Here is a 19817-nt window from a genome sequence, read left to right on the forward strand (position 1 = left end):
TCAAGGTCATTGCCAAACATTAGCGAATCCATGTTAGAGTAGCATATTTTATTCAAACTAGACCTCATTTGCTGCAAATTATGCACACACACACACACCATTTTTTTCCCTTTTGAATTTTATTAAATGGAAATAAAAAATCTAGCTATCAAGTATAAAAAAATTTAGATAGCCAAATTTTATAAATAATAATAGTAATCAAAAATGGCTTAACAAGATAACAAAAGTCAGCACAGCTGACCAGCAAAAATAAAGTCAACTGGATATTATATGATGGATAGTGTAGTGTAGAATAGCCTCCCGCAGTGAGTCTTGAGACTCCAAGGAGGTGCCATGCAATAATAATAATAATGGAAATTGCTTAACAAGATAATAAACTTCATCAAGTATTATGTCAGGAAAGTACAATAAGAAGTAACCTACAGTAGTAAGTAAAAGATGTTCCGACAAAGTTGATCAATCTTTTGTGCCTTTCGTATGCTTCAACTATTGTAATACAAACGTGAGTGGAGTCTTGAAAAAATCCAATGAATTCCCTCTCTCTCTGTAAGAAGGCCACCTGATTTTATGACATCTCAGTTTTTAAAAATGACTTTTAATATTTTTATGCAAATATACATCATATTATTACGTAATTTAAGATGATTTTACTGATGCTACACATAACATGCATCTCCCTCTCATGGGATCTCACAACTAAATGCCGGATACATTTAATTATGGGATCCCCTATAGTATTTTAATTTATTTATTGAAATTAGGGATATCCAGCTGTATATTTTTCTCTCGTACGGCTGGAGTATATTTTTATTCATTGCCTTTTTCTCTCTTGCATTAGAATGAATCGAACAAAAGTGCCATAAAAATTTTTAAGTACATTAAAAGTGAAGACTAAACAATTATAAATTGCAATTCATCTTTTTCTAAATATAAGCATCTCATATGAAGATGAGAAATCGTGATTTTTTAGCTGCTTACAAACATACCAAAGATTGCCAGTAATCATGACTTTATTATATATATAACATTATATTACATTAATAATATATGACTTTATTACGTTATCTGTTTTTCAGGAAAGTCAAATGAATGGCGTTGTTTATTAAAAATCTCATTGTGACTGTTAGCCAGATGTTTATTGCAGCTGGTGAATGAGCGATTATATATATGGTGGTAATGCTGTCGAAGTTCTATTAGAGAACAGCTTCGGCGGAACTCCATGGCAACCCACGTGCATCTCAACAGCCTCTTTGTCGAAAGCGCGAAGTGCAGTATATAAATGTGTGGACATATTTTGTCCGCTAATATTATCCTAAGCATTAGCAATTATTAGTAGTGTTTTTATTTTCAAATAATAATGTATTTGCAAATAAGAAAAAGGATTAAAAAAATATATATATATATATATATAGTATCAAGATTCCTGTAACAGATGTTTTTGAATGATGCAAGAATTAACTACATGTTAGAATATAAATGGAATTCTAGAACCTGAGACAATTTTTGTTCGGTTAATATATTGATGTGGTGCTAGTACAAAGTTTCCATTGTTGCATGGTACATTTTTTAAGTTCTATACTTAGTTCATGTTTAACTATATTATATTCTAAAGCTGCTCCTAGATGAAATGTGATTGACCTTCGGTACATTATCGAAATCAAAATATATAGAGATAAATGAAGCCAACCACTAAATGAAAAAGAAAAGAGACGTAAAAAAAAAGAAAGAAAACGTCGGAGGAGTTAACGTAACAAATAATCACCATTTCAGCAATGCGCCTGCGCTAATGCACATGGTGCAGAGTTGTCTCACGTGTTATTTTCTACGACACCCACTTCTCGATGGATACGCAAGAAGTAATATAAACTTTTAACCTCAAATTGATCACCAGTCATATTATCGAAACAGAAATTTAAGCAATATAAACGACTTAAAACACTGTACAGTCGCAAATTATTAAAAGAAGACATATTAGATGATTAACAAAGAGAATGTTCCCACAATTTATTTGCGTTAACTTGCCTGTCATCTTTGACCAGGTATTGTAAACCAAGGTGGGTGTAATTCTACTGAAATTGTAAGTAAATTGCTTATATTTAAGTACCGACTTAGCTGCAAAACTTAGTTAACTTTTCGTTTAGGTAGCGAGATAACTATAAAAGTACTGAAAGAATCCTAAATAAGTTTGATCGTTTACGACCGAATTAAACCATTTTTGGAAATGTAGCCTTAAAAGATAAATCCAAGTTAATATTAAAAAAAAAAAAAAATCATCATATTTCTTCTTGGATACCATTTATAAAATCTATAGATGTCAACATATATTTAACAGCTGCAATCTGGTATATATTAATGACGAAACTTAAAAATAGAATTTGTGTTTTCATCAACCTAGTTTCTTATCTTACAATTTAAAATTAATATATTCACAGTTAAGTCACACATATCGTCGACTTACTACACGTGCTAAGCAAACCATGCAACGACTCTTTCTAATATTAAGAAATGGCATTCTTTCACTTTATACGATTGTATACACTTATTTCCATGGTAACAAAGCGACGTCCTACCGTTTTTTCTCCGGGGGTTGGCTTGTTTCCTTCTTGTACACCTGAGACCCTGCTCTGCCATGATTTCATTCTTTCAATGACTCCCGGCACCAGTCCAAAACATACTCGTTGATGTACACATGCGTACCTCAATTCCGTTTCTTTACGCGTTGACAACTTTATAAAATGAATACGATAACTATATGAGTATTCTTCGATGGACCGCCTTTCAGTCTCCGTGTTGCTCATAAAAAGTTCGTTTAAAGGTGTGCCAGAGTGATCCTCTTATGAAGGTGAAACCTGAAAGCTGATGCGTCGACGATGCCCCACACCCATAGGACTAAAGTGACAGGGAAGTGATCTAATCAATGATTTCTGCAGGCGAAACATTGCCATTGGTTGGGTACCAGTGTCCGCTGATTGGCGGATGACTTTGCACCTATCAGGTTGCTCCGCCTTGTGAGTCACGAAACAATCCGTAAGCCACACAGCATAACAACTCGATTCTTGAAAGTGCCGAGTAAAGCTTTAAAGGTAAAACTGCATCTTTCTCCGAGGAAGTACAGTACTCGCTTAGTTCAGTTAACAGGAAAGGAGAAAGTTGCAGTCATTTTCTAAAATGTCTTGCTGATCAGTTAGTTTGATACCTGGAATGTGAAGGTGATTGTTTTAGACGCCTGTCCCATTAGGCTTACCTTTCGTTGAGCAAGTAAGTACAACGGTAGGATAAAACAATATTTTTTTAATATAAAGAGTGCTCTCCATATAGAACAATATATAAGTAAACATATATGTTATATAGCTTATTTGTATGTTTTTAGCAACATGTGTAAATGTGCATTTTATATAAATTAGCGTAAGGAACGTTCACGTTGAGGTTTCAGTTGATAGGAATTAATTGGCACCACCACCACTCAAATTTCATATACAAGAATACATATATTGATACATGTATCTTTATTTATATAATTAACATATTTAGATTATATATACATATATATATATATATATGGTGTATATATAATATATATATTTTTATTATATGTATATTTACTTAGTGAATTATTTTTTGCAAGGAGAATAAAATTCACCATAATCCAGGTTATCTGATTCAGAATATACTTTTCTGCATGCTGGCGCCACCTATCGGGCATATAAATATTTTAGATATAGTAAATTTTCGAGTCAGGTGATACCGACAGCTCTTTAGTGCATGTTTTATGTATTATTTGTAGTATTTTCATTTGCAAAAATATGCTGGATTGGCCCGTTATGATTTCTTTAACAAACAATGTTTTTTAATCACAGGAAAGGACGTAGTTTATTTTGACAATCTTCCTTACAGTCATCAATGCGATACTTTACAGCATTATATATTACACGATTGTTGGATAGCAATTTTCGAATAGCATTCTATGGGCATTTGCTGTTAATTACTTGACACCTCCAAAGACACATCGAGGGAGGGCACTACGATTATTTGTCTTATAACAGTAAAATAAGTTTTAGTATAATGACTGTTTCATTTTAAGCGGTGTTCCCTATTCATAAAAAAAAAAAAAAATTAAGGCAGTAGATTATAAATAACAATATACGATAATGAAAATAAGTCGACTTTAATAAAAGATTGTGAGCAGACTTGGTTTATTATACGTTATAGATTAAATTTTTTTAAAAAAAAAATTCTGTTATGCAAAAAAGTTTATTATATTGTATTAAATCTGGTATCTAATTTTGAATTTTTCTCATAAGTTAGCTTAAGCTGAAAAAAGTAGTTGAAAATATTTCCAAATACAGAGTTTAAAAACAAAGTAGGAAATCGTGAAGAAGTGGTATGATGGCAGAATCATATTTAAAAATGAAGATATCAGAAAGGAATTTGACAGTCATTATTATTCAGCAATATGCGAGCAGAGCTAATATAAAGCGGTATGATCCCTTAAACAGAATAGGAAAGATTAGCACAACAGGTGTGTGATGACAGGGAAAAAAAGAGAGAAAGCGATCTAGGCAGATTGATGCAGTTATTATTGTTTTAAGAAAGAAGACTGAAATGTAAGATTTTACAATATTGGAGACCTTACAAATAACATTAATTTGGAAGACAATTATTGATAAGAAGCTAATAATAACAATAATAACTTCATATAATACTGGCATAGTACATTGAATATCGATAAATGACATTGTGGTGTAGAATGTAGACAGTGGCCTTATGCGTGGATAGAGGTTAAGTAGCGTAGACATCAGTTAGTGGAATGCCCTCCTATGACGAGACCTCATCATCATCATCATCATCAAATTCCTGCCATGTACCCTCAAGGGGTGTACAGGATATGACAGTACTACATGAAAAAATCACATCATTACTAACTTCCTATCTACAATTTTCCTCCAAATCAGTCTGTTACTCGTCAAGACTCCAACATTATCAGTTCTTATATTTCTATCGTCTAAGGCACTTTGTACCGTATCAATCCACCTATATCTTGGTCTTCCTCTGGGTCGTTTTCCTGCCAACCTGGCAGAGAACACTTGTTTTGCTAATCTTTCCTCTCCCATTCTATTTAAGTGACCATACCATCTGAGATTAGCTCTGCTAACGCATTCCTGGATGCTGACAATGTCAAGTTCTTTCCTAATATCCTCATTTTTAATATGATATTGCCATTGATGCCATCTGTTCACGCCTCTAATCTTTCTCAGGACTCTCATATCTGCGGTCTCTAGTCTTTGGTCAAGTGTTTTACTTCTGACCCAGCTCTCAGATCCATAAGTTAAAATTGGTTTGAACACAGTTTTGTATACAGCTAATTTAGTGTTCCGACTAATTTCTTTCTTATTCCATATGAATTTATTCAATTGACTTCCCACGATACCAGCTTTGCTGATTCTGTTGTCTATTTCTATATTTAGTTTACCATCTTCAGTAAAAATTGTGCCCAAGTAGCTAAAATGTTTTACTTGTTCCACAGGTTCTCCATTCACAACACAGTTGACATTTTCAATGATTCTGCCTATTTTCATTGTCTTTGTCTTTTTATTGCTAACCTTCATACCATATCTATTACAACAGCTATTCAATTTAGTCAGAGAATCTTGCAGACTTGTAGCGGATTTATTTAGAAGTATAACATCATCCGCATAAAGCAAAGAGCTGACATTAACATCTCCAATTTTGATATCAGGTTTAATACCACATTCCTTCATAATGTGATCCATATAGATAATGAATAACAGAGGGGATAATGTACATCCTTGTCTCACACCAGATTTAACATTAAACCATCTTCCTGTACTTCCTTCAATTCTAACTGCTGACTCACAACTCAAATACAGACTAAGTATTGGATCTGTCATATAATAATAATAATAATATCAAATATCAACATTTCTAAGAATGTTAGATAATTTCTTTAGATAAGTATACCCTAAACATTGTCATCCAATCTCAGAATTCTCATGGAGAAAATTTAATAATTCAAGATATGATGGGATTGAACATTTTATTATAATGTTTTTAATTTCTATTGATGTCATTTTTGACATTTGATTTATGTATTTAGTCTCTTGTCAGTTAAATTATTTACATTTGTAGCCAGTATTTGTGTAAGCATTGAAATAGTTATCACTCATCTGTTGAGAGATGTCATTGAGTTTGAAGTCATGCAGCACCTGTTGGTGACTTATGGAAGATGATTGATACCTTCTAAGAATTTAAAACTGCCTATGAAACAAAAACATTTTCTTATTTTCATATGAATGAGGTGAGGGTGGTGGCTGACTGATAAATGTCAGAGGGTAATATGTGGTGGAGTGGAATCTAGAAGAATGAGGATAACTAGTGGAGTGCCTTGAGATTTTGTACTATAGCTGCCACTGTTCAGTTTGTATATTAGTAATATAGGGGATTTAAGGAGGGCCATATTCAGTTGTTTGCTGATAGTGAAAAACTGGGGAGGGCATTTGTTGATAAAGGTGATTTAGACATTCTGCAGGATGATTCACACTGCCAATAGTAGCTGTCAATTTAATGTTGCAAAATATAAAGTTATGCACATGGGATGAAAATATTACATGCTAGGTATTACACTGATAGTACTAGATTGCAGGAAATTGACAAAGCTTAAAGGGATTACTCCGATTGCTGAAGAACAATTGGAATGATCCAATTGACAAGTACAGATAGGAGGTTATTATCACATCTTGATTGCTGTTTACAGATTTAGTCATCTAGATTTCTTGGAGATTTGGAGGTGGTGGAGAGGATTCAGAGACAAGTGATCAAGCCATTGACGTGTCTGTGGAATGTTTCCTTTGAAGATAAACTTGAAAGCGTATGTGGGTTGCATAGTCTAGTTAACAGACAGAAAAGAGGAGGCATGTCACTTGAAGTCATATAATGATATGCAGATTGGATTTTTTGCTTGGAGAGTGATGAATGATCGGAATGAATTGTCAGTCCTATGAGCCTCCATGAAAAACCCATATAATATTTCTGGAAGATGATATATGAGAATCAGAAGTGCTGGACTGACAGACTTGATAATAAAGTTATACCTTAGTTTTTAATGTTACTCTGTATTTTGATAGGAAAAAATAGTTTCTTTTTCAGCTATATACTATTATTTTTTATATCAGTCCCACAAAGAGGTCTCAAGACCTATAACATGACATTCGTGTCAGATAGGAAAAAAAAAAAAAAAAAGAATCAGATATGTATGTATTGGAGAAGCGTGTACCAAAGTACAGAGCTATATGGAATGAAGGGAGAGACATTGGCTCAGTGAGTCTGTAGCTGAATGGTTTAAACAGTTTATTTAAAATATTATTAATTAATATCTGTTAGTGTTTGTTTTTGACCATTGATTGACTTAAAAAGCATGAGGGTATGTTGCCATGAATTCTATGAAAATTTTCTCAATTGATTACTTCTAAATGTCTAGCCAATTTTCAACTATCATATTATTATTAACATTTGACCTCCATGGAGTCAGAGACTCATCGTGGGAGGTACTCACTATTGCATACAATGCTCATCCAACCGCATCTTAAACTGATTCAATGTGTCCACATCCACAACACGCTCAGGCAATGCATTCCACTTACCAATCACCCTCCATGCAAAGAACCTTCTTCTCACTCCTTGGCTCACACCCTCCTTATACAGTCTCCAGCAATGGCCTCTTGTTCTACTCCCCTCTCCCATTCTATGAAAAATCTCTTCCATGTCTACCTGATAACAACCTCTAACCAGCTTATATGTCTCAATCAAATCCCCTCCCCCCTTCCTCCTTTTTTTGCACGAGGCTCTGCAACTTACATTCTCCCAATCTGTCCTTGTACTCCACATTCCAAAGACCACTGACTGCCTTTGTGAATCTTCTCTGTACCCTTTCAGTAAAAAAAAAACAAAAAAAAAACAGCAGATTCCTCCAGAAAAGAGTAAATTTATATATATAAAATCATCAAAGGTTACAAAGTAAATTAAATTTGACAAGATATATAATTAGCCTAATCATGAATTGACTTCATGTTCAAACTTTGTTTGCCTACATTTGGGTAAAGGATTGAACAAGAATATAATTTCTTGTCAAATTTAATTTACATTACTTTTATACTAATTTTTGGCCTTATTTTATGTTCGGTACTAAAATTACTTTCATTATTTTTCAAAGATTTTATAAAACTATTATTTTTATTTCTTCAAGGATATTCAGGTGTGTTCCTGTGTTAATAGATCTTTCAAAAGTAAAATTCTTAATATTTAGTAGCTTCTTTATTAGCCTTTTGGACTAATTGTGTAGGGGAATAGTTCTATATCAAATAAGCCTTGCTAACCAAATGTTATTAAAAAGAAGCAGCAGCATGAACCTTTGTGTCAGAAATCTTCCACTATAGAAAGATTCCTTTATATAGTACAGACTGATGTCTGTACTATATATAACTTTGATTTGAAATATTGCATTTCGACTTGAAATAAGGCAGCAGCTGGAGTATCCGCCTTATTCCATTGTTTCCTAGTTTTATTATTTTAGGTTTTGTCATATATGACCTTGTGCATTGCTGAAGAAGGTCATGTATGACATGAAAGGATATAGAGCACTTATTATTCTAGTTCTATAAAATTTATATACCAATGAGTACTCTAGATAAAAAAAAAATAAAATTAAATAGCAAAAATATCATTCTAGGTTTAATAGAATGCTCATACATACCTAGAAAATACTTAATGGATACCAAATATAAGTAAAAATCTCCAATATTTGAATTAACCTCTCCAGGTTAATTTTATCCACAACTGATTTTAACCACATTTGGTATATGTTTCTTACATTGCTTAAGGTCCAATTGCGATAGAAAATTCAAGCTAGACCAAAACTTTGAGAAAGGGGTTTGCATCCTTCACAAATATTTCTTCGGGTTGCAGTATTCAATCAATTTCAAACAAATTTGGAATAGTTATTTCTTATGTTGTTTAAGGTCCCTGATAGTTTCTGTATACACTTTGACCAAAATGGAGGGTGGGTTGTAAAGAAGGGAGAAGTAAGGAGAATGCTGCTGCTGCCTACATTGTTTAACTAGCTAGCTAGTTGAGTTATTTTTGACTACCTCATAAAAATATCTTATTTGAAAAGTGAGTTAGGCACAGAGTTGGAGGAGGTTGGTTGCAATTTCAAGTGACATTATTTTAATTGCTAAATATAAATTTCTCTCAAGGATTCAATCACTCCCTTTTTGCTGCTGGGAATATATAAGCTAGCCAAACTCTCCTTGCTAGCTTATTTCCTTTTATAATTTTAATTAAAAATCAGCAAAACTTTACCAGTGTTTTTTCAGTTGAAATTTAACCCAAACTATGTTTTACTCAAAATCTTGCCTAGTATTTTTATAAAATACTGAGCATGCTATATCACCTCTATCATTTTTCCAAAATTAGCAATTATATGTTTCTCAAAACATGGGATATATATAGAGCACCTACAATTTGTCACACATATATCTTTTCTTGCCTCCCCCCCCAAAGTCCCACAAGGTAAGCCTTTGTGTCCAAAGATCTCATTTGAAAAGAGAAAAATGGACACAAAGGCCTACCTTGTGGGACTTTTCTTCTTAGGATTAAGAACAAATGTTAGAAAACATCTTCCTCTCATTCTGGTGGGGTTGGTGTATCCCATTTTAGTGGTTGGTCTTAACATATGGAAAATTTGAAAACTGTCTCTTCTGTTAAAATCTATAAATATTTTGTTTTTCCCTGTATTTATTTCATAATGTCTAAATGTCTAATAATTTAGAACTGTTATGCGGAGGTGGAGAAAGACAAATTTATATAATACTTCATCCTAACAAAAGCATTCAGCAGTACTACTCATGTCTGACCTGCCAACTGTTCATGTTATTCTTACTGTACTGTGCTACACAATGGGGATTCATTGTTAGCTGATTAATCTAATTTTCTCTTTTTCCTGATTTCAGTTTTTATTATCCTTGGGAAGACACTGACTCTGTGACACATCAGCGTGATTTCTTCTTATAGGCAAAAGTGCAAATATTTTTCTTCAGGCTGTAGTGCTTGAGTTCAACACCACAGCCTGAGAAATTCAAACATGTTTAAAAGTTGTTTTGGTGGAGATTTTTTAAATGCAAAAGTATACTGAAGCTCAGTGATTATCGAGGATGCCATTTTTAAACTGCTTGAGATAATTTGAGGCTTAGCAGTGGTTAAAAATGTCAGTAAGTAGTCACTTCTAAATTGCAGCCAGCCTGCTTTTGCTTACTTTGCTCACTTTTTTTTTACGTATAAGATGTTTTTTTGTGATACGTTTACACAACAATGGAGGTTCTACCAACACTGTTTTTAATACGAAGAATTCAAGAACATTTATCTTTTTTTTTCACTAGTAATACACACAGAATAAATTTCTTCAAACATTTTCATTTTAACAATGTTTAATATGCATATGTGCAATTTTTTTTTATCTCTTAGTTTATGTTTTTCAGTTATCTGGCCTAGTCTTATTTAGGTTGGTTAATCACAGCTCTGCGTGTGTGTGTGCACACACACACACACAGATGTAATCTCTACCACATCTCTTTATCTTGAAATAATTTTTGAGAAAATTGTGACTGATTATCAGAATATCTGATAATAGTCTGATCGAAATGCTTTTTTGTATTATCAATTAAAAATATATAAACAGCTTTGTCACATTATGCAAGAAAATTTTCTTGCATTTGAATGAATCAATTTGGTAGATAACTGAGAAATATCCTTTAAAATATAACCTGGTTGCCGGTATGGTTGGCCGAGTGGTTAGCATATCTGCTCTCCATCCAAAAGGCTGCAGGTTCGAATCCCGCTGTGGGTATGGATGTCTGTGGTGGTGGTCGGCAGTAGATGAACTCCCTGTAGGTGTTGTGTAATAATGATAAAGATCTTTTCTAAATATCATTTAAGTGTAGATTGTGAAAAAAAATACTATAGACATATATACAGTCAGTCCTCGACTTATGACTAGGTTCCATTCCGATGATCCCATCATAAGTCAGAAATCACTATATGAACTATAATCAATTAACGGACCTGAATTCTAAAACGTGTATGCCTGTTTTGTTATTTTTTAACATAGTTTACCTTTTTTTTTTATAGTGATATAACACAACATTCAAATTATAACATAAAATTACTGTGCTGTAGTAAATAATGAAACCTCTGTGTACAGTGCTTCTGTGCACTTAGTAACATAATCAGCTGAAACCACATGGAGCAACAGTAATTCATTAGAACTGTTTTATCAATTGGACACTTCATCATGAACAACAAATTCAGGAAATGTAAAACATTTTGAGATGATTCACAAAGTGCTTAACTTGTGGAGGATATAGGCTCATCTTCAGTTGGTGAGATGACAACAGGCATGGACCTCTTCAAAAATTTGTACACTGTATTTAACTCTGTCTGCACAGTTTACTTTTTCTTAACTACATAAATTTCTCTGTAGCAAGTAATTGTAGTTTTTGCATTATTCTATCTGCTTTACTAAATCTCTCCATGTTTGGGTCAATTTCTTCAACTTTTTGTGCTTGTAGTTCTATTAATTTTCATTTTAATCCTTTCTTTTAGAGTTACACAGTGATCAGCATTCATGTTAAAAATTTATGGAATTTACAACTGCATTAAAAAACTTTTATTATCCAGATGTTTCGATCTTCACATCAAGATCATCATCTGGAGCATACATCAATATACAAGACAAGCTGAGTTACATTATTAACTGTAAGCTAAAGAAACAATGATTTGATCACATGTTATTCTACTGGCATGACCTCTAGTGAAAAAAAAAAATTAGATCAAGCTAAATTCTACTTACGATGACAGGAATAAACATTCTTTCAGATGGTTTTCTTTCAGAAACAATGATGTCCTATTTTTAGTGTTACAATTCTTATTTTTGCTTTTAAGATATTGGATTTTCTACAGTCCTGTTTATAGTTGTTCTTAGTGAGGAACATTCCATGGGTCGAATATATACCTTCCATATGTTTGGGATTTTTAGACCATCATTATTGTTCAGATTGGGATGGTTGATAATAATCTCACATGCTTCCCTGAATTTTCAGCGAAATATAAGCGTTAATAAAACATCTTTGTGATAAAAGTGTGTGTGTTGTTAATACCATGAAAAATAAGTCATAAATAACCATCAACACCTAAGCTTATCTGTTAGATCCTTGAATTTTTGTTCATACCATGTTTTAGTGCTAGTTCTATTAAGGTCTTCATATGAGCACTCTTCTTCTTCTTCCACATGTTCCACCAACTCTACATTTTTATTGTCAACCTCCAATTCCAGCTTATTAACTAGTAGTACTGTGTTGTCACCAGTCTTTTGTAAGGCTTTGTCATCCTGTAAATGTATGAACACGTATTTTCAGAAACTTCTACCAAACACTTTACATACACTCTGCTGTTACTTCACTCCATCCTTCATCTGCATTCTTTGGAATACAAGATGTTATATTCTTTCCAGTAGTCTCTCAGGATTTTTTCATCCTCACTAGCAGTAATAGCTTGAGCAAAAGTAGTTCTTAAATACATGCCTTCAGGCAGCAATAATACCTTAGCCCATGGATTATCAGAGTGAAGTAGTATTTGGTGAACATCTTAATTGGATGGTTTGTCATAACTCAAGGACCGACTATATATAAATCGTATGTCACACTTATTAATTTATAATTATAAATTATAATTTGGGCTCAAAAAATCTTATCATAATCACTCTCTGCATACACCTACCAAGTTAAAACAAACCAAAAATTATTACAATTATAAGCCTACCTACACCTTCACACATGCAAATGAAAGAGAAGAATATGCATGCTGTCTAATCACATGCAGATAACACTTCATAATCCTGAATATTGATAATCGATATCACATAGCTTTAACAATAACTTATGTTTATGGCAGTGCAAAGAAAATTTGCATTTATATCTAATAAATTAGACATATTAATTGACAATAAATACATCCAATCCATATTTTAATGACTTACGATTTAATTAAATCCAAATCCACATATATACATACTTTATAAAACCGATAAATTCTTTACAAAACATGAAAAAGTATATAAAATGAGGTAAAGGAGTCAGGCCACATCTGGCTGCTTGACGAATGATGCAACAACTGAATGGGACAAAACATGTACGTCAGTATATCACAGAGGTAGATGGCTTGGAAATAGGATGTTTGTTTCATTTTCTTATTACTTATTATTGCTAAAACAGTTGATAATAGTTTTATTTGGTATCGTTCTACTTCATAAAATCATATTCTATTAAGTTAAAATATACAACTCAGCAAAGATGTTGGATATGTATTTATTTATTTAATTATTTTTTAAGGTGAGCCCAGGTTTGCATACTGGAAAAAAGTCATTGGCGTGCCAAGGGTTCCTCATCCCTGTTCTATTCCTTAAAATGATATATGATTTCCTCTTAAGGAATAAATAGAAAGAGCCTCAGCTACGGGCACCACTTATTTAAATTATAAGACTAGTCAACCATAGTGATTCATCATGTTAAAAAAAAAAAAAAAGATATTTTATTATTAAAAATTATTATTATTAAAACAAGACCTCATGGAGTCAAAGACTCATCTAGGAGGTCCTTTTATCTCACACACATCTCATCATACTGGGTCTTAAACACATTCAAACTCCTTGCAGACACCACACTCTCAGGCAAGGCATTCCAATCATTCACAACTCTGCACGAAAAAAACCTGCCTCTCACTCCCCTACTCACACCCTCTTTATACAGTTTCCAGGTATGACCTCTGGTTCTCCCCTGATCTCCCACTATTCTATGTAGAACTTCTCCACCATTGATCCTATAACAACCCCTCACCAACTTGTAGGTCTCTATCATATCTCCCCTCTTCCTTCTCTCCACTAGACTCTGCAAATTACATCTTTTCAATCTTTCCTCATACTCGACATTCCAGAGGTCAGAAACTACCTTAGTCAGTCGCCTTTGCACACTTTCCAACATCTCTTCATCCTTCTGAAAACCAGGTGACCAAATCTGGGCACAATAGTCCATGTGTGGCCTAATCAAAGCCTTATACAATGGAACAAGAATCTCCCTACTTCTACACATCAGTGTCTTCCTCATCATTCCCAGAAGTCTTTGTGTTGTCTTCACAATTTTGGAGATGTGTCCCCTAAATTTTAGATTCTTATCCACTATCACTCCCAGATCTCTTATTTCCTCTACTTCCAACAATATATTCTCACCAAGCATAAATTCTGCATCCCATCTTTGTTTTCCAAATTTTAAAACCTTACATTTTGCAACATTGAACTCGCATCCCCATTTGCTTGCCCAATCACTCAATTTATTCAAGTCTTCTTGCAAGGCCACAATATCTTCACTACTCTTTATGGTTCGTCCCAACTTTGCATCATCTGCAAACAACTGAATATCTCCATCCAAATCTTCGCCAATATCATTAATATACAAGTTAAATAGTAATGGCCCTAAAACAGATCCCTGAGGCACTCCACTAGTGACTTTCCTTTTCCTGGATATTGCACCCCCATACACAACTTGTTGATACCTATCAGATAGCCAGTCTCCAATCCAATGCACTAATCTAATATCCAACCCCATCTGCTCTAGTTTGACTGTCAACTTATCATGAGGTACTCTATCAAAAGCTTTTGCAAAATCCAAGTATATTACTGTGTATCCTTCTCCTCTGTCCAAGGAAGCAGTCACTTTATTGTAATAAGTAAGTAGATTACTAAAACACGACCTCCCTTTAGCAAATCCATGCTGTCCATCAAAGATTATACCATTGTTGTCAACCCAACTCTGGATCCTAGTTCTCACAAGCTTCTCCAACAACTTAACCACAACACCTGACACACAGATAGGCCTATAGTTTGATGCTCGAGTTCGATCACCTCCTTTATGAAATGGCACAATCTTGCCCTCCTTTCACTCTTTAGGGACTTGACCAAGTGCAAGACTCGTATTAAAAAAATATGTCAAGGCAGGTGTCAACACTCTGGCACATTCCTTCAGAATATACGGTGATATATTATCAAGTCCCACAGCCTTATTTACATCTAGTTTACTCAACTCCCCAAACACCTCTTCCTCACTTACAGTCAGTCTCTCCTCCCCATCATCAACTGCTCTTAATCTCTCCATGAAGTCACATTCACAAGATTGAAAGATCTTTATGAACTGCTCATTAAGTATCTCCACCACACATTCTGCAACAGCTGTCTTTATACCATTTCCTCCAATCAATGTCATCCTTCCATAATCATTCTTTCTTTTGCTGGCTACATATCGAAAGAACTCCCTAGGATTCTTTTTAGCTTCATTAGCTAACTGCTGTTCATACCTCTCTTTAGCTACTCTCACCAACCAAGTCACTCTCCTTGCCTGGTCTTTGTAGAACTCATGAAATTGGTTACTTCCACTTCTCTTATGCTGCCTCCACAATGTCCTTTTTCTCTGTATTGCATGCTTAATCTCTTTATTCATCCATCTCACACCTAACTTATTTAACCTTCTCACCCGTGGTATACATTTAGACATTGCATCCACTAAATATTTTTTGAAAATCCCCCAAGCTGCATTGATCTCTTTTCCAGCTAACTCCTCATTCCATGCTACACCTGCAAGCTGTCTCTGTATTTTAAACTCTTCTTTCTTATTTGAATAATAATATATATATCCATTAAAATTGGATTGTTATATTTATAAAATATATAAAAAATCCAAAAAAAAAATCAGCTAATGTTTTTTATTCCATTATAGGGATTAAGCGAGGGATTTTAACTCTATCTAGCTTTTGGAGACTGAGTGGACAGTTCAGTCTCTGCCAGCAGCCAATCAGAGATAGCTGGCCCAAGACTATCACTAATTACAAGCAGCAACCAAAGAGAAACTGGCAAACAAGGGAGGAAAAAACTTGCATTTCAACCAATCTGGAGATTGCATAGTAACCTTAGAGACAATATGATTTTAGATCGAGTTTGAATAGAAACTTATATAAACCTGCAAGATAGAAAACTTCTATTTATGCCTGTATTTAACCCAACAGTAAGCAGATCTATTACAACAGGATCTGTGTTTGATTGTGCCTATCTGCCAACTGATTTAAGAGTTCTCTCCGTCTCCCATTATACATAAGTCTTTATTGTCACAAGCTTGTTATCTGTTTGAAACAATTTTTTGCTTTGCATTTAAGATAAGAAATAAATTACAGTGGAAGACTTACATTTGAAGATTTATCTACATAGAATTTTTTCTGAAGTATCAAGAACATTGCCAATTATAAAATTGTAATATTAAACAAGGCACAAGCAAACATAACCAAAGAAGAATGAATAGTGCGAACGTGTTAGCTTGTTCAGAACTACATTAAAGTCCTAACAGTGTCTAAACAACAACAAAAATAATTGTAGTGAGCCATGTTTAGAATAAAAAATTCTCATCAGTTTTTCATATAATGGAACATTTCTGAGGAGTAGCAATGCCAAGACTAATTAAGAAATCATTTGGACCAATATGAACTTCACTTTGTTCTTTAAAATCTAGATTGTTTTTAATAAATGACATAGGTTTGCATGGGAAAGAGGATATAAACTAATAGAAAAATTGAGGTTGATAGAATGAGATATTTGGTGGGGTGTTGGTACAGGCCAGAGAATGTAGAAGATGGATGTATAGGCAACTCGACTTAGTGAGCAAGCAAATGGTGATCATTATGGGTGATTTTAACTATGGCAATATTGATTGGAATGAGAAGATAGCATCAGGGAATAAGGAAAATGATTTTTTTCAGTTCTTAAGGAACAGTAATCTTGGGCAGTATGTAATGATGGGAACATAAGGGTTAAGAGTCTTAGATCTGGTTATATCCTCTGATGATATAACCAGAAGTCAACTGGGAGCTATAGCATGTAAAGAGGAGTTAAGTGGTTGGTAATGATATTCGTAATGATCAGTTACATGAAGAGTACAAAGAACAGGCCAGGAAGGTGACTTAGTTGGGAAAGACAGCAAAAATGCAGTATGAGAAGAAATTAGCCAATCAAGCTAAGAAAAATCCTAGTGAGTTCTTTCAATATGTGGCAAGTAGAAGAAAAAATGACTACCAGAGGAGGAAGATGCTAGTTGATGACACTGGCAAATTGATAACCAATGCAGAGGATATAGTTAAAGTATTCAATGATTGTTTATCAGTGTATTTTACCCTCATGAAGGCAGCATCATGAGAAGCTGGAGTGTAGAGGGTATGGTGAATGAGCAGTAAGTATATGAGGAATTAAGTAAACTCGATATTAACAAGTCACTAGGATTTGACAGTATATTGCCATGTGTCTTGAGGGAATGCCCTACAGAATTAATGGCACCTTTGGTGCAGCTATTTAACATGAGTCTAGCAAAAGGGTGAGTCCCAAAGGAATGGAATGTGGGTAAAATTATTCCACTTCGCAAAGGGGGTGGAAGATAAGGCTAAAAATTATAAGCCAATCTATGCTGGGGTTTTGTTAAAGGTTTAGAGAAGTTGGGGAGCACTAAGATTCATTGGTGGGTTGATAATAGCAGTATTCTTTATGATGGCCAGCATGGGTTTGTTAGGAGGAGGTCATGTTTCAACAGTCTACTTACATATTACAAGGTGACAAACTCGCTCGATAAAGAAGATGCATATATGGTAGTAGCTTGGATTTTTCAAAGGCCTTTGATGGACTGCCACGTGACAATCTGATAGCTAAACTGATGGGATTAGATAGCAGACTAGTGAGTTGGATAGCTGATTGACTGTTGGACAGGTATAAATCAGCAGGTTGTATATGGAGGAGTGGTATTCCAAATGGGGAGGGTCACTAGTGGCTTGCCACAGGTTTCTGTTTTGGGACCATTATTGTTTAACCTTTATGTTAATAACATTGGGACTGGCTTAAATGCAGCTGTTTGCTGATGATGCAAAGTTGGAAAGGGCTAGGAGATGTAGAGCAGATGTTGTAGCCTTGCAGGAGGATCTGAATAGACTGTGTGAGTGGAGCTGTCAATTTAATGTTGCAAAGTGCAAGGTCTTGAAATGTGGTAGGCAATATTGGGATGCAGAGTATATAATTAATGGAGAAATTTCAAAGGAGTTGGAGGAGATGAGAGATCTGGGAATGATGATGGACAGAGACTTGAAGTTTAGGGATCACATTTCTAAAATTGTAAGAACATCCCAACAGATCATGGCAATAATGGAGAATATTGACATGCAGAAGCAAAGAAGTTATGGAGGAGGGCTATAAGGCTTTGATCAGGCCACATGTGGAATACTGTGCACAGATTTGGTCATCTGGTTTTCGGGAGGATGAGAATGTATTGAAGAGGATTCAGAGAAGGTTTACTAAATTATTGTCAGTTTTGTGGAATGAGGAGAAATTGAGGGAATGCAACTTGAGCCTTGTAAATAGAAGAAGAGGAGGGAATAACAATATCTGCCATAACAATGTCTTCACTATAAGATTTAAGTTTGTGAGGGGTTGTTACCAAATTAATGTGGAGAGGATAAATCATAGAGTAGAGGGTGGCATGGGTAGAACTAGAGGTCATCCATGGAAGCTGTATAAGGAGGATGTGAGCAGTGAAGTGAAAAGCAGGCTCTTTGTGTGGAGAGTGATTGGTGAGTGAAATGCATTGCCTGAAAGTATGGTGTGTGTAGAAACTGTGAATGGGTTCAGAACATGTTTGATGATTTTTTGGTATGAGAGAGTATAGACCCCCCACAATGAGTCCTTTGACTCCATGTAGATCAGATAATAAAACTCTGTGAACATGAAGAACTGATGCATTTGACTGCAGGTCACAAGAACAAGTGGATTCATTGTATGGTCTCCCCAGAATTCATTTAGAAGGGTAACTATGGTAGATCTTAATCTTCTTTTTTAGTTTTATCATCACAGCTGGACACTTCATCAGTGTGTTTGTTTAGTGTATGTAGTTTAGTCTATATTAACCTAGACTAGAGGTTGGATAATCAGAAAATGGATATGTAGATTAGTCTTATGCACTTCTGTAGTACTCAAAGTGTTTTGAATTACTGTTGATTTTTCCCTTTTCAGTCTTTGTAATGACAGAATTGTTATTCATTTTTAAGGATAACAGTGCTTTATGTTCCAGATAAGATAGATGAGGGGTATAAAGATTTAGAGTTGTAAAGAATTTGGACCCTTTCAAAATGGAGGCTGTCAGTTGTGTCTAAAGGAACATTATGAAGACATCTGTCTGTTGAAAGAAAAAATATCCATGAGATTTTGGAGTAACAGCAAAGTTTGAGTTGTTGGACTCCACAGAGGTGCCCAATACAATAATAATTTCTAGCTGACCTCTTACTCAAGATAAGACACATAGCTTTTCTTGAGTAAGAGGTCAGCTAGAAATTATTATTGTATTGGGCACCTCTGTGGAGTCCAACAACTCATTGTGGGAGACACAAACTATTAACACACTATCTATCCTTGAAACCATTAACAGACAAAGCACTCACAACTGACCCATTCCATTCATTCATCACTCTCCAAGCAAAAAAATCTAGTCTTCACACCCTCACTAACCAAACTCTTATTCATCTTCCTGGGATGGCATCTTGTTCAGCCTAGTGCTGGAACATTTCCCCTGCATTAATCATATAAAAGTCTTTAAGTAACTTAAATGTTTCTATCACATTTCACC

At 34.4% G+C, this 19817-nt stretch overlaps 1 protein-coding gene and 1 long non-coding RNA gene across 6 annotated transcripts in view; one reads left to right on the forward strand and one right to left on the reverse strand.

Moving 5' to 3' along the window:
• Positions 1-3058, reverse strand: part of zfh1 (Zn finger homeodomain 1) — a 432332-nt gene extending 429274 nt beyond the window's left edge. For 2 of the 4 annotated variants that reach the window (XM_090413024.1, XM_090413021.1), the window contains exon 1: positions 2571-3055. In XM_090413024.1, coding sequence (XP_090269150.1) covers positions 2571-2631 — 61 coding nt within the window. In that variant the 5' untranslated portion in view covers positions 2632-3055. Of the gene's footprint in view, positions 1-2570 lie in introns of all 4 variants that reach the window. The other 2 variants (XM_090413020.1, XM_090413016.1) reach the window with 2 other exon arrangements.
• The window catches only part of LOC150093635 (uncharacterized), a 51076-nt gene continuing 34313 nt past the window's right edge, over positions 3055-19817 (forward strand). For both annotated transcript variants that reach the window (XR_016550319.1, XR_016550320.1), the window contains exon 1: positions 3055-3258. This is a non-coding gene — a long non-coding RNA (uncharacterized LOC150093635). The remainder of the gene's footprint in view (positions 3259-19817) is intronic.

Source organism: Typopeltis vanoorti, chromosome 23 (assembly GCF_054136105.1).
Source record: "Typopeltis vanoorti isolate ZY-2024b chromosome 23, IOZ_Tvanoo_1.0, whole genome shotgun sequence".
NCBI lineage: Eukaryota > Metazoa > Arthropoda > Arachnida > Uropygi > Thelyphonidae > Typopeltis > Typopeltis vanoorti.